The 22183-nt window shown below is 40.8% G+C and overlaps 2 protein-coding genes and 1 long non-coding RNA gene across 4 annotated transcripts in view; all 3 read right to left on the minus strand.

Moving 5' to 3' along the window:
• Positions 1–1349: 1349 nt before the first annotated feature.
• slc6a14 (solute carrier family 6 member 14) lies at positions 1350–10706 on the minus strand. Of its 2 annotated transcripts, none has more exons than XM_085777993.1 (15): positions 10572–10706; positions 10166–10310; positions 9945–10076; positions 8913–9041; positions 7914–8001; positions 7647–7779; positions 6629–6769; positions 6405–6540; positions 5654–5746; positions 5378–5503; positions 5149–5267; positions 4764–4863; positions 3686–3795; positions 3421–3588; positions 1350–1541 (listed from the first exon to the last, which is right to left on the minus strand). In XM_085777993.1, exons 1-15 carry the CDS (start codon positions 10635–10637, stop codon positions 1380–1382), a joined length of 1848 nt encoding a protein of 615 aa, XP_085634119.1. In that variant the 5' UTR covers positions 10638–10706; the 3' UTR covers positions 1350–1379. The 2 variants fall into 2 exon arrangements, with proteins under 2 accessions (XP_085634119.1, XP_085634118.1); XM_085777992.1 differs by having other exon boundaries at positions 8895–9041.
• A 3975-nt stretch (positions 10707–14681) lies between these two features.
• Positions 14682–22183, minus strand: part of LOC146986933 (uncharacterized) — an 87260-nt gene continuing 79758 nt past the window's right edge. Inside the window, exon 3 of the long non-coding RNA XR_015035904.1 lies at positions 14682–14857. This is a non-coding gene — a long non-coding RNA (uncharacterized LOC146986933). The remainder of the gene's footprint in view (positions 14858–22183) is intronic.
• fmoda (fibromodulin a) lies at positions 15289–20746 on the minus strand. The gene is made up of 6 exons (XM_085777994.1): positions 20588–20746; positions 19598–19969; positions 18678–18800; positions 18433–18573; positions 16781–17048; positions 15289–16282 (listed from the first exon to the last, which is right to left on the minus strand). The coding sequence occupies exons 2-6, from the start codon at positions 19949–19951 to the stop codon at positions 16131–16133; spliced, it is 1038 nt and encodes a 345-aa protein (XP_085634120.1). The 5' UTR covers positions 19952–19969; positions 20588–20746; the 3' UTR covers positions 15289–16130.

Genomic DNA, 22183 nt, shown 5'->3' on the forward strand with positions numbered 1-22183 from the left:
GTAATGAGTTTAAGTGGACAAAAGTTTCAGCAGTATTGAGGCTACATTGTGGTGAAGTTTCAACACTGTAGCATCTACCGTTGGTTTGGTAGGAATTTTTAAAGTTTTTAAATTTAAACGCTTATTGTGCCCCCCCTAGGAGGGGGGGGCACATGTCCTTGGAGTTGAGTGCATCTGGCATGGGACTGAACCTTTGAGCAAAGTTTGGTGAGTTTTCGCCCATGGGAAGTATGACTTCCTTGGAAGAAGAAGAAAGAAAGAAAGAAGAAGAAGAAGAAGAAGAAGAATTCCTAGGAATACAATAGTGTCCCGGCAGCTTAGCTGCCCGGACCCTAAAGAAGAATTCCTAGGAATACAATAGTGTCCTGGCAGCTGCGCTGCCCGGACCCTAAAGAAGAATTCCTAGGAATACAATAGTGTCCCGGCAGCTTAGCTGCCCGGACCCTAATAACAAATGAAATGGAGGGGAAAAAAACAGGAGGTAAAGAGGCAAATTTTAGGGGAGAAAAATATCAGATGGGATATTTAATTATGTAAATTGGATCAAAAGTTCCTCATTGTAATAATAAACTCATGTCATGGGTCCACATATTAATAAATATATCTTTATGGACTCTATGTTGGGTCCATTGTGATGTTTCAAGCACTTATTCCCAGAATATTTTTTAGGACATTTAGGACACGACCAACATATGTGGGTCTCCAGTTTTTATTCAAGTTTGTTTTGCCAAATTTAGCCATATTTTTGTTTTTCATTCTTATTGATTTCCATTTATTTTATGCCAGTACATCAATTCATCTCATGCTGCTTTTGTACAGACAGTGTTTATTGTTTTCCACATAATTGCTCAAATAATGAGTTAAAAACAGCTGCAAGAACAACTGAAATGACTTCACATATACAGTAGATGTGCGAATAACAAGAGAAAAACTTCACAAATGTTGTTGTTGAGCTTTAGTCACATGTTTAGCATACAGTAAATAAACCTGGTTGTTATTCAGTGTTTTACTTTTTTCAAAATCCACATTAAGTCTAAATAATAAGAATAAGAAGTTATTTAGTGCAGAATATCTGAATAAGAAACGGTGGCTTAAATAAGTAATGAATCAGAAATCGTTTAATTACTGATAAAAAAAATAAACATTTTTGATGAAATAATAACAAATGAATCTAACGGTCTATTATGTGATGTATCTGATCAATAAACTGAATCAGACAAGTCCCTTTAACATGACAACATCTTCTCATTTCTGTCACTGTAATACACACACAGCAAACCAGGTCAAAAACCACTGACAGCACCTTTAACTTCGGTGTTCACAGAGGAAAGAAACGGACAGGTAAGCATAAACAACAACAACAACAACAAAAAGATGCATCACAGCCACGAGTTAGCGATTACATTTAAATCCACATTTACTTGTGGTCTGGTTTCCTGGTTCTTCCTGTGGCGGCAGCGTTCCTCGGAGTAGCGTGTTCCTCGGTGGACGTCCAGGTAGGGACGCCACTCTTCAGACGGAGAACACAACGACTTGAGACGCTGTCAGAGAAAAAGGCAAAGATTAAAGGGATAGTTCACCCAAAATTCAAATTGCACTCATTATCTACTCACCCTCATGTCGACTAAGGGCTGGGAGAAGTTTCAGAGTCCTCCGTGCCTTCTCAGAGTTAGAGCGGGGCTCCGTGCAGCACTGCATGTCCATATGACGGTTGCAAATGGCTACCACTTTTCTTTGTAACAAAAAGACACACCAAAAAACATCCAAATACCTCCATGCTGCTCGTATGTAATGTCCAGGGGTGGAAAGAGTACCAAAAAAATCTACTCAAGTAAAAGTACAGTTACCTTGATGAAATTTTACTCAAGTAAAAGTAAAAGTACTGGTGTAAAAATCTACTCAAGTAAAAGTAAAAAGTAGTTCATTTAAAATTTACTCAGAGTAAAAGTTACTTAGTTACTTTTTTTTTTTTTTGGGGGGGGGGGGGGTATAATGGCCAGAGATTGGCCTAACATTCTCCGTGCATGTCTCTGTGTTTCAAACTTGTCCCTTCTCCATCGATACACTGGTCTCCATCATCTTTTAGCTCCTGTGGCACCAACTTGATTGACCTTCTGACACTGCAGTTGTCCAGAGCCAATCAGATGGACAGTTACAGTTACTGGCACTAAGGTCATCACGATCATGATCATGATACTGAAATTTTCAACTCAATATCGATATTAAGGAAAATATTCGATACTCAATACCATTTTCAATACGGATAAAAAAAGAAAAGAAAAATCTCTCTCTCCCTCTTTCACTCACACACACCTGTTTTTTTACTGTCTTTCCTGTCTGCTCTCAAGGAGGAGGGGGGGCGGGGGGGGTTTACTGTAGGTTCTCTCTCTCTTGCCTCTTTACTGTAACTGCTCTGAAGCAGTGGGCTGCTTGTCTGTTCCTCTGAGCATGGCCATGGATCTGACTGGGCTCCTACATTTAACTCAACGGACTGCCGGTCCGGCCTTCAGCCCCGGTGTGTCTGGCACGGTCACCATAAACGTAGCCGAATACATGGACATGCCTGATAACGTTGTCTTTAATCATCAACGTCAGCTTTTAACCGCTAGCTGTGGCTAATGGCTAATATAAGACGACAACATAGCGACGAGCCCTGTTATGCACAAACTCACGTAGCGGTGAGGGGGGGAGAGGTGTGTACCTGCCTGCATAGATGACCTGCCTGCTGCTGTGTGCGTCTGTGAAGGGGGAGAAATCGAGGCGGCAGCGGCGTAGCTACTTTTGACAACCCACACAGAGTTATATATTTTTTACTTTGTAACTTAAGCTATTTAAAATGTAACTAAGTAAATTTCTTCCAACAATATGTACTCAAGTAAAAGTAAAAGTACTGATTTTAAAAATTACTCAAAAAAGTACAAGTACACAAAAAAGCTACTTAATTACAGTAACTTGAGTAAATGTAACTAGTTACTTTCCACCCCTGGTAATGTCCCTCCTGTATTGAAGCCCTGAAATGCGAAATTGTTCTGAAAAAAATTAAATAAGTCTATTTTTCAAGCTTGTTTGTAGCGGAAGCTCCTCTTCCTGGTCCGTCCAAATCGTGCGAGATTTGGCTTCAATACAAGACTGACATTACATACGAGCAGCATGGAGGTATTTGGATGTTTTTTGGTGTGTCTTTTTGTTACGAAGACAGTTGGTATCCATTTGCAACCGTTATATGGACATGCACTGCTACGCCGTGACCCCCTGTAACTCAGAGAAGGCACGGAGGACTCAGAAACTTCTCCCAGCCCTTAGTCCACATGAGGGTGAGTAGATAATGAGTGCAATTTGAATTTTGGGTGAACTATTCTTTTAAAGAGGATTGTGAAGATGAGTCTTTGTCATATTAGCTACAGAAACAATCGGTCTCACCTTCCAGGCGTTTCCCTTTGCTCTCATCAGTTTATACACGGCGACAACAGGAATCCACATCAGGATGAAGGCGACCATGCACCAGCCCAGAGCCAGGCCCCAGTCTGGGAGCGCCACCGGTCCGTAGCAGGGCCGATCGAAGGTCACCACCGACCAGACCAGGATCGTCTGTAGATCAGACAGAGGTATCACGATGTGGCGTGACCTCCTAACCTGTAAAAACGTCTTCTAACACAACACAGACTGAATGTTTTCTCAAACTCACCACGATGATGCAGGGGCTGATGAAGAACCAACATGCTCGCCACCAGAACCAGAAGGCGAAGCTCTTCTTCCCCAGCATCATCTCGATGTCCTTGATGAAACGGTTTCCTCCTGAGAAGCACAAGATCAACAGCTGCAGATCCAGGCTTTTCTCTGTCTAGTAGTATGTATGTACATGTACTTAAATTTTTTTTAATTAGCACTTAATCTTTTTTTTTCGATAACCTGGGATTTAATAATTGTTATCTCTTCTTTCGATTAATTGAAGTGTATGATGTTGTTGCATTGTATTGATGTTGGTTTATGCCTATGTGACCTGTTGACTGTGAAGCACTTTGGTGCTTGGTGACTGGTGCTTAAACTTTTACTCTACTACATTTAAAAGTAAAAAAATATACTTTTACTCTGTTACTTTGACGTTTGCCACCTCGTTACAAATTAAAATAGAAATATAATTAATCATCAAAGGATTATCTGGAATGGGCGAGAAGAACAACGTGTTGTACTCTCGCGAAGATTAGAGGTAACGCAGTTAACGTTGATGAGGAAGACGCGGAAGACGTTACCACAGGAGGCACTTTTTTATGTTCTTAGGCAGACACCAGACACTTGATTCCCCTCACTCTGCATGTTTGCTCAGGTGTTTTTTTGTTTTATCAAACCACATCTATTTAATTCACCTGAAAGTCACAACCTGTCGAAACGTTGTGCTTTCATTAAAACTACATTTGCAAGTTAAGACAGTGTGCAGGAGCTTCCTTTGATTTAATTCACCTGAAAGTGAAATAAAGAGAACAAGGGGAGAACCATTTTTGGTTGTTTTGCTTCTGTTCATGCGTACTACAAAAATACTTTACTTGTACTTTTGATACTTAAGTACATTTAATGTGAGCGACTTTAAGACTTTTACTCAACTGACTTTCTTATGGGTGACTTAAACTTTTACCAAAGTCATTTTCAGTTATGGTACTTTTACTTTTACTTAATTGTTTTTTTCAAGTACTTTATACACCTCTGACACACACACACACACACACACACACCATGTGTCCAGTTAGTTCATTAGTTGTTATATTTACCGTATATGTAGCAGATACCAACGATCTCCAAGAGAGCCAAGAACAGCAGCACCCAGGTGGCAACGAACTGGTCGATCAGAGTCACCCAGTATATTCCTGCCTGTAGAAACACACACGCACACGCACACGCACACACACACACACACATTCACACACATGTGGGATGAAGCAGGTCGACTGAAGAGCTTTGGGCCAAGAGGGAGAGATCTCATACTGGACAGAGATGCTCCACGATTCGGCATTTTTGTACACTGTTCTTCTTCTTGTAATAAACTCTTTTTGAATGCAAGAAAAGACGTGTCGGCGGTGATCCCTTCTCTTCATCAACACATCAATATACCACAGAACCTCTGTCAGACTACGGTAACGCTCAGGCAGCTTTTACCTGTGTGACACATGGGAGACCGAGGAGATAGAGGACGGCACACGTTGATATCGTCAGTAAACCGCGTTTGGACTTGAAGACGTTTGGGAAGGCGTCCACCAGGCAGGTGGTGATCACCTCTAACCACCAGAGGAAGTGATTAAAGCACACAACAATCAATTAAAAATAAAAAATAAAAAACAGCAGTGATGAAGATGAGGATGTTTTGCAAGTAAAACCAACTTCTCACCAATTCCTGCAAACTGAGAGTCCAGACCGACGGTGAGCAGCATGAAGAAGAACAACACAGACCACAGAGGGGAGATGGGAAGTTTAGACAAAGCATCTGGATATGCAATAAAAGCCAGGCCAAACCCTGCAGGAAGAAGAGAAAAAAGAAGCAAAAACATCAGGAAGTGGAAGTCGTCCATGTCTCCACTCAGATAATTGATGCCCACATGGTGTATGTGTGTGTGTGTGTGTGTGTATGTGTTTGTGTGTGTGTGTGTGTGTGTGTGTGTCTGACCTTCCTTCACAACCTGTCCAACAGGGACGTTGTAGACGTGAGCCATGTGGCCCAAAATGGAAAATATGGCAAAACCTGCAACCACGCTGGTGCCTAGAGATCATTCAATGTGATTAGTAACCTGTGGATAATGTGTTTAAAGGGGTATTATGCAACTGAAGGAGGAAACACTTGCAGGCATGCAGGTACATAAAAATGTATGAACTTCTACGCTACGGAGGCTCATGGGATTTCTTGGTTTCCCTCATCAAACTCATCAAATACACAATCCAACAACTCCAAAACGCTCTGGTGGACAAGTTGTGACCTGCACATTCACCACGCTATGAGATACTAACAGAACGTTACCAGACAGACTTGTTTTAGAGGCAAATGCAGAGACTGCTTGGTGAAAAACTGTCCCTGAAGGCAACGCGCATCAGCGGTTTTGCATGAATTTACCTCTAAAACAACTCTGTCTGGTAACGTTCTGTTATTATCTCATAGCGTGGTGAATGTGCAGGTCACAACTTGTCCACCAGAGCGTTTTGGAGTTGTTGGATTGTGTATTTGATGAGTTTGATGAGGGAAACCAAGAAATCCCATGAGCCTCCGTATAGCGTAGCTCTGAGCAACTCTGCTCCGCCGTTCTAAAAATAGCTTGCACCGACAATTAAAGGTATAACGAACCTACTGCTATGACTATAGGGATTATGGCAATGGGCCAATTTCCCAAAATGTTGAACTATCCCTTTAAATAATTTGCTCCCACCTGCATTAGTGAGCGTCACTACAAATGAGTCTTTGAACACGTTGTTGTTGAAGTTGTTGTAGGAAGCGAGTGTCAGGACTCCGCCCCAGCCGATAGACAGAGAGTAGCAAGTCTGAGTTGCTGCATCTCTCCAAATCTAAAACAAAATAAACAAAACACACAAAACTGATCAGACCAACTCCTCATGTTGCATTAAAACAAAGCAAAAGACTCTGGTTTCCTACCTGTGAATCAGCCAGTTTGGACAGATCAGACTGGGAACCGATGTAGAACTCTATCCCGTCTCTGGCGCCCTCTAGTGTCGCTCCTCTGACCAGCAGGATGAAAATCACCACGTACGGAAAAGTGGCTGTGAAATACACGACCTGCAGAGACAGAGGCCAAGATGAGAACAGTGATGAAAGAAATTATATTCCCTCTTTTGTTTTGTTTTTTCTTTGGTGTCAAGAGAAAATTTGGTAACACTTTATAATAAGTACACACTATTAAGCATTAGTTAAGCATTAATAAATACTGAATTCTTCATTTATAACGCATTAATACTCATGTAGTTTATAAATACAGTTAGTGCTTATCAATGATGAGTAAAACATTTTTAACTGTGTTTATAAACTACATACTAATGAGTATTCATGTGTTATAAATGATGAATTCAGTATTTAATGCTTAACTAATGTCCTACTTATTATAAAGTGTTACCGTACATTTTAAAATGTTATTAGCTCTGAGTTTTATCTGTTTCATTTCTTTTTTTTTTTTTTTTTTACTGTATATTGTACATTGTTTCTGTATTTTAATTTTGCTGAATTTATGTGAGCGTATTTTAGCATCTGTAAAAGCGCGTTACAAATAATATTCTTTTATTATTATTGTTTATTTATTTATTAGGGCCTGTAAAGGTTCATGTGTTTTCCATCTACCTCTGCTCTTTTTCTGCTTGTGTTTGATATTTAAACAAATGTCCAGTCTAAAAGTTAATTGTCCCAAAAATATGATAACAATATGAATATGCGCTGCTTATTTTGTTTTCAGCTACACACTGACACTGTTTACTGCTGCTGACTCAGGTTGTGTTTATCATCTATAATCTGTCAGAGTGAGTCTCGTTGCAGTAGATCCAGGCCTGATGTGCTGCAGGTCGACCTTATATGTTACTTTCAGGCTCTTAGAGAAGCTGCACAGACCGATGTGATAAAGGCAAGCTGATGTTTACGGGTTGACGATGATGGGCTGCTGACGTACTTTCCCTGACGACTTGATGCCTCTGATGAGCGCTGCAGTGACGAGCAGGGAGCTCAGCAGCAGACACAGGGCCAGGTGCCAAACCACCGGCCCTGTTTCATCCAGACCACTGGATCTCTGCAGAGCCACAAGACTGAGGAGGAGGAGGAGGAGGAGGAGGAGGAGGAGGAGGAGGAGGAGGAGACACATCAGATGCTGCAGTATGACAAGTGTGTGCACATTTCTCCTCTGTGTGTGTGTATGTGTGTGTGTGTGTGTGATTCTTACTCCCAATACTTCTCACTCGGACTCTGGATTGAAACTGCGTTACGGTCAAATGTAGGACAAGTGATGTTTTCCTGAGTCCAGTTGGAAACTAAAACACCAAACAAAGAGAAAAAAAAACATCAGTCTGTGAAGCACAAGTTTGATCTGATCTGAAGTGGTTTGGCACTGAGCTGCTCTTCACATAGTTTATCATCTTTCATTAGCATCAGATTTAGTCACACAGGGCTGCTTTCTGCTTTCTGGTTTCATGCTGCACCACTGTTTGAGAAAGTCAAGGTTTCAAAACTACTAATATTTTTTTGTCATACTGATCCTGCTGCAGTGTGACAGGTTTCACCTCAACTCCACTCAAAGTTACTGTAAATAATTGCAATTAAATGCAAGTACTGTAAAAAGCCAACATGTCATCAATACACCTGTTCTACCTGCAGAAACATATTTATTTTAATCTGCTTTGTGTCCACAGACAGCTAACAGCTAAGTGTTACCTATCATGTTGGGGGAAATGACTGTTCAGCACTTCAACATGTTTCCATTGCACATATTTATATACAATTTAGACCATATGTAGGTAATAACTCAATAAACCCACACATTCCCATTGATGAAAAAAAAAAAAAAAAAAAGGTTTTGCGCAATAAACTCCAGAGTGTAAACACAGGAGTGGACACACTTGTGCTTTCTCTCCTTTGTGTATTAACACTGAAATAACTGAATCAATAGTATAGCATTATATTAACTTACTGTATTCATTTCAACCTTTTCTTTTCAATGCACTATGCACTGATGAGAAACAACCTTTCATTTCTTTGTGCAAAAACTCTGAGAAATGACAAATAAAGTGAATCTTGACTGTTGACACTTGAGCAGTAATCGTATTATTGCAATACCAGGAAAATATTCTTGCTTCAGGTTAACATCACTGTCAGAATCTCATGTCTGATCATATTATGTTTTTATCATTATTTCATGAGCAGGAACAGCAGATGGATACATCACCTATAGTCGTGTTGGACCAGGGCACAGGAGACTGGAAGGAGGCGAACATGTAGTACAGGCTGTATCCGATGATGACGTTGTAGTAAATGGACACAATGAGAGTCACCATGACCATGGCAATACCAAGACCTGTGAGGGAGGAAGCTGAGTTTTAGAGTCTCTCCCTACATTAACGTAAAGGGATAGTTCAACATTTTGGCAAATTGACCCATTGCCATTATCCTTATAATCATAGCAGTAGGTTTGTTACCTTTAATTGTCGGTGCAAGCTATTTTTAGAACGGCGGAGCAGAGCCGCAAGCTGCTCAGAGCTACGCTACGGAAGCTACAGTAATGGGATTTTTTGGTTTCCCTCATCAAACTCAAATACACAATCCAACAACTCCAAAACGCTCTGGTGGACAAGTTGTGACCTGCACATTCACCACGCTATGAGATAATAATGTAATGTTACAAGACAGAGTTGTTTTAGAGGTAAATTCATGCAAAACCACTGATGTGCGTTCCTGTCGAGGGCAGTTTTTCAGCAAGCAGTCTCTGCATTTACCTCTAAAACAACTCTGTTTTAAAAAGTTTCTCGCACCGACAAATAAAGGTATCAAACCTACTGCTATGATTATAAGGATTATGGCAATTTGCCCAAAACTTGAACTAGCCCTTTAAAAAACAGAGAAGGCGCAAACAAACAGTTAAATAGAGGTGAAGTGTAACTGTGAGCAGCTGCTGTCTTTATCTTCACGACCTCGAAGCTGTGACTGCATTAACTCAGATGGGAACAATTCAGCAAGATTCCTTTGTATTCAAAGGATTTGACTTGTTTTTTGTTTTTTTTTAACTTGGCTTTACTTTGATCAAGTGTAATCTGGGATGTATTTGGATTTAAAATAGGTTTTAAACGGGTCTATGTAAATAGACACATACTAACAGCGACCATAAAAAACCAAATCACCATGAACTCCTTTTGAAGTTGTGTGAGTTTCAGTTTGTTGACTGTTGACCATTAACCACAGAGCATTAACTCTATAATCTTACCCTGCAGTATGGGCACCGCTCTCCATACGTTAATCGGGCCTTGGCTGCAGAATTGACCTAAGGCACTCTCCAGGAAGAACATTGGGATCCCCATCACCACCAGCATCAAAAAATAGGGGATGAGAAAGGCACCTGTTCAAAAGAGGATAGCCTCAGAATAAGAGAAACTTTATAATAATTCCTAAAACGGATATAAAACTAGACAACAAATCCCTACGTACCTCCTCCATTCCTGTAGGCCAGGTATGGAAATCTCCAGATATTTCCCAGTCCGACAGCGTAGCCGATCGTAGAGAGGATATACTCCCTCTTACTCGCCCAGTTCCCACGTTCGGTGTTCTCGTCCCCATCGTCCACATGTGTGTCCTGCAAGAAAAAGAAAAAGTTTGAACTGGTAAAAGTTGTGTGCAATACAAACACTTATTCTTTATAACACAATTGTGGGATATATTTTAATTATTTCCAATTATTTCCACTCTTTTATCACATTAAGTTTGGATTAGACTGGATGTTTTGACACAAAAACACCATAATCCTCAGTTGTATTCAGTGTAACTATTGTGTGCAAATTACAGTGAGTTAAAGAGTCTGGTCAAACTGGTTTTGCAATAATAATAATAATCCTACCTGGTCGACAACGGCAGGATTTCTGAAGATTAAATCCTTGAAGCTCCTCCAGCCGTATTTCCTCATCTCCTTTTAGCTGCTTGTTGTTGTTGTTGTTAAAAAAAAAAGAAGTCTGGATAAGAAATTGAAATGGCTCAGGTTGGTCTGTTTTAAACTGCCCCCTCCTCCTCTGACAGACAAAGGAGTCATTTTATCCAACCAATCACCAATCAGAGAACCTCCCACCACCACACACGGCTCTGTGCAACTGCTTTTGTGTGCACATTTTATCATTTTTTAAAACTGGAACCATGATTTAATGCACATTAGTGGGAAATGTCCCTTTTGTATAATATTAGTAACTCACCTCAGCACCACTGCAGCTGATAGACCGAGCTGGAAAACGTTGATCTCAGTGTAATGACAGGATTTCATTCTGACCCTGATATTTTTGCTGTGGTTCCTCATTTCCTCTGCACGGTGTCATGCTCCCGGAATAAGAATAAACACATTCTTTCTTGATAACAACTTCGTATCATCTGTGCTGATTAATGGACAAAGCTGTGGAGCTGCAGCAGCATCATGTAACAACACTGCAGCGTGGTGCGATTGTGACTCAGGTGAGTTTCCAGTAACCACATCATCTTTAACAACTATACTCCCATAAACCCGTAATCCGCTGCTGTGGCTGAGCTCATGCTGGTCGGTGACATCTGCACATAATGACCGGACTGTAATGACAGAATGATGCTGTCACCAGTCACACAGAGGTAAATAATAATAATAATAAAAAAAGTCCTTAAGTCATTCATTACATCCCAACACATGTTGAGTTAATTCCATTCTTATAAACTCATTATCCGTCTCCTGTTTCTCAAAGGGATAGTTCACCCAAAATTCAAATTTCACTCATTATCTACTCATACCCTCATGTCGACTAAGGGCTGGGAGAAGTTTCAGAGTCCTCCGTGCCTTCTAGTATTTGTCCATATAATGGTTGTGAATGGTGCTCACTTTTCTTCGTCCAAAAAGACACACCAAAAAACATCCCAATAGCCTACCTCCATGCTCGTCTGTAATGTCCCTCTTGTATTGAAGCCCCGACATGAGAAATTGTTCCGAAAAAAATTAAATGCAATAAAGGCACAGATTGGAAAATAACCTGAAGTTCTCAAAACTCAGACGATGATGTTTCCCCAGTATCAACTTTGTTTCTGTTTCCCTCCAGCATGAACTGTAATACAGTCTGACAGGATCATGTCGGGCATGAAGGTCTTGGCTGCATTCACTGAAACAGTTACAGTAAACAGTTTGTAATATGTATGAAATTTAGCAGACTGCATTTGGTAGTTTTCATCTTTTTCTTTTTTGATGCGTGCCTTAAAATTCAGATTTGCACTGCAAAAACTCAAAATCTTACCAAGTACCAAGTATATTTGTCTTATTTCTAGTCAAAATGTAATTTCTAGTCAAAACAAATCTCATTATACTTAAAATAAGACTCAACACATTAAAAAGTAGTTTGTTTTTAGACACTTTTTACTTCTTTCAAGCATATTTTCACTTGAAATAAGTAGAAAAATCCGATAGTGGATCAAGTTTTTCTTTCTTATAAGCACAAAAACTTGCTTTCACTGGCAGATTTTTCTACTTATCTCAAGTGAAAATTTGTTTGAAACAAATGAAAATTATCTAAAAACAAGTTCATTTTTTGAGTGATGATTCTTATTTTAAGCGGAAAGAGATTAGTTTTGACTAGAAATTAGACATTCAGACAAGAAATAAGACAAATATTCTTGGAAAGATATTGAGTTTTTGCAGTGTGAATCCAGAGTACACTCCTTGTTGTTGTTCTTCTTCCTCTTAAAGGTGTACAGAAATGGCCGTTTGTCCTGTTTGTCGCGCCAAGTTGTCACGAGCTGCAACACAAGTTTACCCGAGTAAGGAAAATGAATTTGATTGGTCGTTATCGAGCGGGCGGGATATTCAAAGCTTGGGGCGAACCCGAGCTCCGTGTGTGTGTGCGTGTCTCAGACGTTTGAATGACGGATGACGGATCCAATATCAGTGGCTGATTAATCGTGTACAGGCTGACGTATAATCCGTGCGCCTGCATTATCCAATGCGAAAAAAAAAATACACACTTTCATCCCGGATTTACTCAAAAATAGAATTTTGCACAAAGTTTGGCCTACATCGTCTGAAAGATGAGTTATTATCACATTAATTTTATGATCCAGAGTGGGCTCAAATTCAGTTTTCTTTTCTGTACACCTTTAACAAAAATGTCAGCATTAATGAGCTGTTGTGTGTATGAGTCTGACTCCTGGCTAAGTTCATCCAGTCTTTAACTCATACTACAAAAATCCAATCTGGACGCCTTTGATAGTTGATTATTTAAAGTCGTCCTGCTGGGCAGTGATGTAATGTTGCTCACTATAAACCAACACACATGTGGCTTTGTCTGCTGGTTTTCGGTCATTTCTTCACTTTCACAACCATAAAAAAAACAAGAAGAGGAAGTGAGACTTGTTCTTTAACCACTTCATCATGATTAAAATAACTCAGTAGATGCACAGTTTGTCAGTGACATTTTGGTAACACTTTACTTAATCTCTATAACACATTATAACCATACTTATAATGAGGTATAATGCAGTTAAAGCACTGTATAACTGTAGTTATAAACACTCATAAATGATCATAATCCTTTATAACAATAATCATAACACACTAAAGCATTTTATCATGACTTATAAGGTCAGGTATTATAATATGTTATAATTGTTAGTAACTCACTGACAATGTCCACATCAATAATGCATTATGAATATAGTTATAATGTGTTATAATTGGCTTATAAACGTGTATAACTATCATTATAAATACTCGTGAATTATCATAAAGCTTTATAACAATAAGCATTACACATCGTAGAGCAATTATAACTCTATTATAATACTTGAACTTGTACTGTATAAGCCATTATAAAATTCTCTATATTGCGTTATGCTTATTGTTATAAAGCCTTATGGTAATTTATGAGTGTTTATAATGATAGTTATACACATCTATAAGCCATTGTAGCACATTATATTTATAATGCATTATTGATGTGGGCATTGTCAGTGCTATAACTGCATTATAACTCATTATAAGTATGGTTATAATGTGTTATAGATATAAGCAAGTAAAGTGTTACCGAAATTTCTAACCTTTACATAGACTGACTGTATCTGTCACCGATGACTCTACCTGATGCTCGTTTAGGCTCAGAGACGTTTTGGTGAGTGACGTGCAGCCGCAGCAGAGTCACTATAAACCTGTAATCTACATTAGCTGTAATGACGTGACTTCACTGGTGTGGTGGCCACAGTCATAGAGATAAACACTGTAAATATAGACGAGCTTCAGCCCTGATACAACAGCAGCAGCACCAGCAGCTCACCACACTTCGACCAGTCAGAGTCACAGAAATGCACAAACTGTTCTTGAATCTGTCTTACAGTAAACAAAGAAGGTGTGTTTGTGTTTCCTAACGACTCACACACTCATGCACACACATGAGGGAAAACATGTCCTTGTTGCTTCTCACAGATAAATTACAGAGAACAAACAGTTTTTCAGGTGAAGGACTGAGATGTAAAAATGTTCAGTCTCTTTACTGAAAGCCTCTCTCTGTTAAAAAAAAAACAAAAAAAAAACATCTGTTTGCTCAGCGAAACATAAACAACATATTTGTCACACTGTGGCAATGTGGAGAAAAGACTTTTTCTTTTCCGTCGGTGTGCCAACTTTCTCCTGCAAGCTTTCCAAACTTTATTAGATAAACTACAGTAGGTTTTGAATTTTCTTTTCTCTCTCCTGCTGTGTTTGGCTCTGGTCCTCGGGGCGGAGAATATAAATACAGAAGAACCAAAAACTGAAAAGCACCACTTCATCCTGTGCATCCTCTAAATCCCTGCACCAGTTCATTAACTTGCCCTCTACTGTCCTGAGCACTGAGGAGCAGGAAGCTACTCATAAAGTAGCATTTCAATAGAGGTTCTTAGATCAATGTAAACATATTAAAAAGTCTGTTTTTAATATGTTTTTGCATTTACCACCAATTACAGTGCCCTAACCTTAAAGGGATAGTTCAACATTTTAGCAAATTGGCCCAGTGCCATAATCCCTACAGTCATAGCAGTAGGTTCGTTACCTTCAATTGTCGGTGCAAGCTATTTTTGGAACGGCGGAGCAGAGCCGCGAGCTGCTCAGAGCTACGCTACGGAGGCTCATGGGATTCCTTGGTTTCCCGCATCAAACTCATCAAATACACAATCCAACAACTCCAAAACACAACTTGTCCACCAGAGCGTTTTAGAGTTGTTGGATTGTGTATTTGATGAGTTTGATGAGGGAAACCAAGAAATCCCATGAGCCTCCGTAGTGTAGCTCTGAGCAGCTTGCGGCTCTGCTCCGCCGTTCTAAAAATAGCTTGCACCGACAATTAAAGGTAACGAACCCTACTGGTATGACTATAGGGATTATAGCAATGGGCCAATTTGCCAAAAATGTTGAACTATCCCTTTAAAAGGTTGAGCCTGTGGGATTTTCCTAAAAACAAAATATAGACTCATACTTATAGCAAATAGTCAAAGAAGAACTCTGACTTTAACCCAAGAGAAAGATAATTTACTGCATTAATTAAAATACACTCTCAATAAGGCAAAGCGTGCAAAAACATCCTTTTCTTAAAAATCTCAACTTTTATTTTCTCCTCGATAGGTTTGGAAACATAAATATGATATCCACTCCATGCAATGTATACAGTACCTTTAACATCCTCTGTATGTCTGATTCACTACAGTACAGTAAGTAGAATATTTTTTCACATTGTCTGTAAGGAAATTTGAGTTTATTGTGCCCTCGATAGAAACAAGCACTCAACAAAAGACAAAAGAAACAATTCATCCGACCGCAACGAGCCAATTTCATGCAGCAGATATTAAACTATAGTGTTACAATACTCTGTGACAGATTATGATTTGCAAATCCCCCCCCCCCTCATTGTGGGACTAAGAAAAGAAACGTCTTATTTACGTCATACATGATTCACTCTGTTTATCACACAAAACAAAACAAAACAAAACAACAAGAGACATGATGCGATACGGAGACAGGAAGAGAAAGAAAAATAGAAATAAGGATGGTTATAGTTTCAAAATACCAAAGTCATTGATCCTCATATCGACGTATAAAGAGGATCAGGGTCGGATTATTCTCAACACACAAATAAGAATCATTTCGCTCACTATTCATATTGATCTTTTTATGGATTTTATTGCGATTTAACAAGACTTCAGTTTGGCAAAGCTTCTCCAAACATGTAAAAAAAAATCGCTCAGACATGTGTCAGCCTTTGTTCTCACTCTGCTGTGAATGATGGAGAGTAACCGCTGCCACATCTGCTGTTGTTATTGATGTTAAATTATATTATCATCACTCCACTGTGCTTTGGTTTGGTGTGTTGTCTATTACTGTATGCTGTGTATTATGTCATGTGTTTAGTGAGCACATGAGCGACTACAGAGCAGTTTAAACCTCGATGACGGAGGCCATTCGCAGGCACTGGGCCGAGTCCGAGGGGATGTCCTGACGACTCAGCTCGTTGCCGTCCAGACGCAGCGTCCGCAGCTTGGAGAAATTCGTCACGTCCACGAAGGGGCAGAAACTCCCCAGGGTGAACTCTGCAGCCGCGGGACAAAGTGTGGGAGGTACACTGAGCATTTTGGCTAAATACACTGCAAAAACTCAAATATCTTACCGAGAATATTTGTCTTATTTCTAGTCAAAAAAAATAAAACAAAAATAAGACTCATCACATAAAAAGTAGCTTGTTTTTAGACACTTTTTTTTTTACTTCTTTCAAGCATATTTTCACTTGAAATAAGTAGAAAATGTTGATAATGGAGCAAGTTTTTCTTCCTTATTACTGTACAAGCACAAAAAACTGCTTTCGTTGGCAGATTTTTCTACTTATTTCAAGTGAAAATTAGTTTGAAACAAGTGAAAATGATCTAAAAACAAGTCCATTTTCTTATTTTAAGTGGAAAGAGATTAGTTTTGACTAGAAATTAGACATTTTCACAAGAAATAAGACAAATATTCTTGGAAATATTTTGAGTTTTTGCAGTGTATCATGATGAATAGACATTACACAACAGTTTTTTTATTTTTTTTTTTACCTTTGATCTGGTTGGCCTGCAGATACAGATGCTGCAGAGTGGGGTTGACCGGGGGGATTCTCTCCAGCTTGTTGAAGCTCAGGTCCAGCTCCACCAGCCCGGTCACGTTGAAGGTGTTGGGAGGGATGCCCTTGTCGGTCAGCAGGTTGTGGCCCATCCTGACGTACTCCAGCTGGGAGAACCGGCCCATGAAGCCCTCGGGAAGAGCGTCGATGGAGTTGGAGTCCAGGTAGAGCTGGTGCAGACGTTCAGGCAGAGAGTCTGGGACCTGGGGGAGGGGGTCGAGTCGGTCCGAATAATGAAGTGGAAAGACTAAAGATTTAAAGGGGAACTATATGCAAGTCTGGTCTCTCCTCCTCTGTGTTGCTAACCCTCCTCTCGGCCATGTGCATTTGTTTACAACGAAGCCGGTGAGAAAGAAGTCAATCCGTGGAGCGGTGGATAACGTTATTTATCATCTACCATGTTACCATATGTGTATTTGTGTAGTCTTATCTGTCATAAACAAGAGATTACGAGTTAAGGGGCGCGTTACGTTTGTGTGGTGGTGCCGCAGAGACGAGAGCTGGGCGAGAGCAGGTTGGTTTTCAGCCAAGAGACACTAGGTGGAAGGCAGAGAGCCTCCATTCTCCCTGGAACTAGTTACAAGTCATTGATTTAACCAGAACTAGGACTAAGGTACAAATGTAGCAGAGTTAAAGGAGAATGCAGGTCATTTTTGACCCCTAAATCGTTTTCCTGATGGTCATCCAGTGTTGGGGGAGCAAAAAACGCGACTAAAATTGATGCAGGCAAACCGGAGTTACACCATGGCTACCCGGTGCTAGGGATAGCCACAACGCTAACCTATGGGGGCAATAATTCTTTAACAAACACTCAAAAATCAATCAAATATCTATGGTACATGACTGGAATCCTTAATGACACCACTGAACTCATATAGTTTACAGTATAAACAGCATAAACTTTGTGTTTTTGCATGTAGTCACTCACCTCAGATAGCCGAACTCTGGAACATCCTGGAAAGACGTTACTATCTGATCACAGAGCGCCTGCTCTCCCCACCACAGAAACAAACACTTTTTCCCTGTTGTGATGATTTCTTTACAAAAATAATCGGTAGAGCAGTGCAGTGGTAATGTCCATAATATCTCCAACCGTTTATTTTTGTAAAGAAATCATCACAACAAGGAAAAAGTGTTTGTTTCTGTGGCGGGGAGAGCAGGCGCTCTGTGATCAGATAGTAATGTCTTTCCAGGATGTTCCAGAGTTCGGCTATCTGAGGTGAGGGACTACATGCAAAAACACAACGTTTATGCTGTTTATACTCTACACTATATGAGTTCAGTGGTGTCTCTAAGGATTCCAGTCATGTACCATAGATATTTGATTGTTTTTTGAGTGTTTGTTGTGGTTGAAAGAATTGCCCCCATAGGTTAGCGTTGTCGCTATCCCTAGCGCCGTCTAGCCATGGTGTAACTCTGGTTTGCCTGCATCAATTTTAGTCGCGTTTTTTGTTCCCCCGAACACTGGGTGACCATCAGGACAATGATTTAGGGGTCAAAAATGGCCGGAATTCTCCTTTAAGCTAAAAATCCTGCAGAGTTCGTCTTTAATGTTAGATACACATAGAAACAAACCAACACGTTTACCTTTTTCAGTTTGTTTCCACTGATGTCCAGCAGCGTGAGAGAGGTCAAAGCCTTCAGAGAAGCGCCAATGTCTGAGACGGCGTTGTCATGGAAATACAGGATGGTGAGGTTATCCATCCCCTCGAGGTCTGCAGGCGTTACCTAGGCAACAGTGGAATAATTTTTTTTTTTTTCTTAATTCTAATGTTTCTAATGAACAACCAAGATTAAATATCAAACAAACAAACAAACAAAGTGTTATTAACCTTCTCAATCTTGTTATTACTGATTCTCAGGTCCCGCAGGGAGCGAGGGAGGTTGGGAGGGATGCTGGTCAGGTTGTTGTGTTGGAGATATAAACGCTCCAAAGCATACAACTTCAGGAAAGCCTTAAAAAAAAAAAGAAAATAGAAATCACATGAAGAATGATCACATTTCTGACATTTGAATAAAAGGGAATTTAATCAACTACGTGAAAGTCTGAGGTCCAAATGAAATCACATTTTTCCGTCTCCTTTGCAGCCAAAAACAAAGTCAGGGGTCTTATATAAAAGTATTATTAATCGTTGATAGAGCTTGTGTGGCGGTTTACAAGTCACTCAGTGTGTTGTTTGTGGTGTTAAAGATAAGAAACACACAAATATGAGTGAAAGGAAAAAGTTGCAGGACGTTAATATCTTTTTTTTTTTATGAGAGCAGCTAATGAGGTTTGTTTTGTGGCTGGAGGTGCAGAAACAGAAACAAACACATGTTCATGTTTGTAAGTTGGATAAGAAGGAGACTTCAGCTGGAAACCTAATGTTGTTGGGCCTGTTATTAAAACTCTTTTGTTGTGGAGCAGGCAGCTGCTGCCCGTGTGTGTGTGACCATCGCTCTGTGATATAGCGAGACCAACTCTTTTCTTTTGTGCACATATGGTGTGAAATGAAATGAAGTGACAGAATGAGTGATTTACAGAGCAGATGTGCAGACTGCAGCAGAGTAAACACACAAAACATCAAAACCACAATATAACAATCCACATTTCATCAACTCAAACATGCAGCAATAAAAAACCTTCCCTGTAATTACACATGTAGCTATAAGCCACCTGCCGGCCATCTGACAGAGATCCATGTGTGTGTGTGTGTGTGTGTGTGTGTGTCTGGATCTGACTCATTCCAGATGTGGCTTGGCTTGGCTTTACCTTCTGGCTGATGCCTTCAGACGTCAGCTTGTTGTGGTGCATCATGAGCCACACCAGGTTGGTGGCGTTGACCATGGCTGAGTCGGGCACGGCCGAGATGGCGTTGTTCTGCAGGTACAGGTATTTGATGTGCGAGGGGATGGTCGGCATCGCCTTCAGGCCGCGCCCGTCGCAGTACATGGCGGAGGGGAAGGAGGGGTGGCAGTCGCACTCATCTGGACACGGCTCCACCGAGGCCTGCAGGGCGCCGAAGTAGTCGCTCCGCCGGCCGTGCAGCCAGTGGAAGGGGTCCTGTCTGTGGGAGAGGGAGAGAGGGAGCAGGGCAGACAGGAGGAAGACGATCACCAGCCGCATGGTCACGGTCACTCAAATCTGCAGAGAGAAAGACGGGAGGAAAGAAGACAGACAGACAAATATTTGGTTTATGATGGTGCTGAACTGACTCAACCAGACTAAAACAGGTCACATTTGCCCCTCAAAGCCCCTCTGTTACTGGATTTGCTTAGGTAAATTAATGAAATGTCCATTAAACCATCCAAAAAAAAAAAAAAATCAAAAGTAGAACATTTTTTTCCCCAAAGCAAACTTACAGTATTCACCATGTCGAGGTGAAATGAACAGTCTAACACTGACGTTGTTTTGGAAATGTAACTGCCTGCGGAGAGCCACATTCTTTGGGGTCTTAATCCTCAGGGGATCCAGGAAAGAGAGGAAGCATTGAAAACAGAAAAAAAAAACTATAAAACCCCCGTCCATGAATACCAGCTTTTGTAAAAAAGCTCCAACAAAATTGTGGGAAAATCTCCAATAATAACCCTCCTCCTCTGCAGACGAGGGGTCTCCTCTGCTCCCCCACCGCCCCAAAAAATATGACTCCATCATCATGTGTTTATTTATCTCCTATAGGGTTTCATAGAAAGATCGCACACACATGCACGTACACACACACACAAAGGATACACACACACACACACACACACACACACCTACCTGATCAGAGACTGACCCTCCTTGTCCCCTGTCTGTCTCAGACTGTTCTCAGGAGCCGAGGGGACTCTTGCAAATGTTTTCCAAAAAAAAAACCCACCCTTTCCTCCCCTCCCTGCTTTCCTTTCCATTCTGCCATCCCCCTCTCCACCCCTCTCTCTGTTCCTTTACTGTTGGTTCCTTTCCCCTTCCCCTAATCCGCCCCCCTGCACCCCATTTTGTTCACTCAGCCGTGCACCCCACATGCATTGCACACCCCACTCCTCATCCAGTCTGGAAAGCCTAGTTTTGCCACTATTAAAGCAGAAGTAAGCGGAATGTTTGTGTTAATATAAGTCTTAAATAGTTATATCTTCCAACAGCAATCACTTATATACAGTAGAGTGTTTGGTCTGAAACACGGGTCTATCAGTCACTCTGCTCTGCTGTAAGCCGAGGAGAAAACTTCTTGTATACTTTCTTGTATCCTACAAGTTTTATCCAATGAGGAGAGAGAACGGCATGAAGGGCTGTGTGTGCAGCCAAGGGATGCGCGTGAATGTGGTGACGTAGGGACGAGGACCAATAGATCCATGACGAGGGCGGGGACTGCTAACTCCATCGGCTGACAAGAAGTTAGCCAAAACGACCGGATCGCTTACTTCTGCTTTAATCAACTCTTGTTAACATTTCCACGTTTCCCACATTCTGTGTCATAAACTGTAAACTGTTTTCTTGTCTGTAACAACATCTATTGCACGTCTGCCCGTCCTGGGTGAGGGATCCCTCCTCTGTTGCTCACCCTGAGGTTTCTACGATTTTTCCCTGTTAAAAGGGTTTTCCATGGAGTTTTTCCTCAGTCGATGTGAGGGTCTAAGGGCAGAGGATGTTGCTGTGATGACATGTAAAGCCCTTTGAGACAAACTGTTTGTAAAAACGGGCTATACAAATAAAATTGCCTTGCCTTGCCTTGCCTATTATGAGTGATGTGAGATGCAGAGCGTGTTGTTGAGGTGGTGAGGATGGATTATTCCCAGTTATGTTCACTCAACTCTGCAGCTAAAAACCAACCGCTGTTCCTTCGAAGTTTGCACCTTTTTGCCCTCTGGCGATTTTGATTCACTTATTTATCTGTTTTCGCAAAAGAAAAAAGAAACGTGCACAATGCCACATGTGACCCATTTGCTGTTCCAGTACCTGAGGCACTGGTGCACCAATAACCCTCAGAGGCAGTTTCTTTTTAGAAAGAAAGAAAGAAAAATGTCTCTCTGACGTTATTTAAAACAATAGATGATAAAACCTAATGGTCTTCAGCCAAGCCTTGTGCCTTCAGAGACAGAGATTTGTCGAGGGGGTGGCTCCCACATTCTTGACTCCTCTGCAACACCCTTACATGTTGTAAAGGGTTAAATGAAAACATGTGTGACAGTCCTATCATGTTGTCTGCCTGGTCTTAATGTGGGCCTCTTCCTGCATCTTCTTCTGTCCAACACGACTCCAGCTCCATCTGCGTCTCTGTCTCTGAGCATACACACACACACACAGAACAAAAAGAGTGTGTGAAAAAGTGACATCATGACGGCGGCTGTGGCAGCGAATACAAACGCACATGTGTTTCCT

Source organism: Trachurus japonicus, chromosome 5 (assembly GCF_045865225.1).
Source record: "Trachurus japonicus isolate A0001 chromosome 5, Traja_1.0".
NCBI classification, from domain to species: domain Eukaryota; kingdom Metazoa; phylum Chordata; class Actinopteri; order Carangiformes; family Carangidae; genus Trachurus; species Trachurus japonicus.

Bases quoted from the DNA above. Each gene is read 5' to 3' on its own strand.
- slc6a14 (XM_085777992.1), bottom strand. From the start codon at position 10,637: ATGAGGAAATACGGCTGGAGGAGCTTCAAGGATTTAATCTTCAGAAAT. The intron at 9,042-9,944 runs GTAAGATTATAG...CCTCCCTCACAG, and splicing joins AGCGGTGCCCATACTGCAGG to GTCTTGGTATTGCCATGGTC. The intron at 6,770-7,646 runs GTACGTCAGCAG...CTGTCTCTGCAG, and splicing joins GCATCAAGTCGTCAGGGAAA to GTCGTGTATTTCACAGCCAC.
- fmoda (XM_085777994.1), bottom strand. From the start codon at position 19,951: ATGCGGCTGGTGATCGTCTTCCTCCTGTCTGCCCTGCTCCCTCTCTCC. The intron at 18,801-19,597 runs GTAAAGCCAAGC...TTTTTTTTTAAG, and splicing joins CTGAAGGCATCAGCCAGAAG to GCTTTCCTGAAGTTGTATGC. The intron at 17,049-18,432 runs GTAAACGTGTTG...CCCCTCCCCCAG, and splicing joins GTGGAAACAAACTGAAAAAG to GTCCCAGACTCTCTGCCTGA.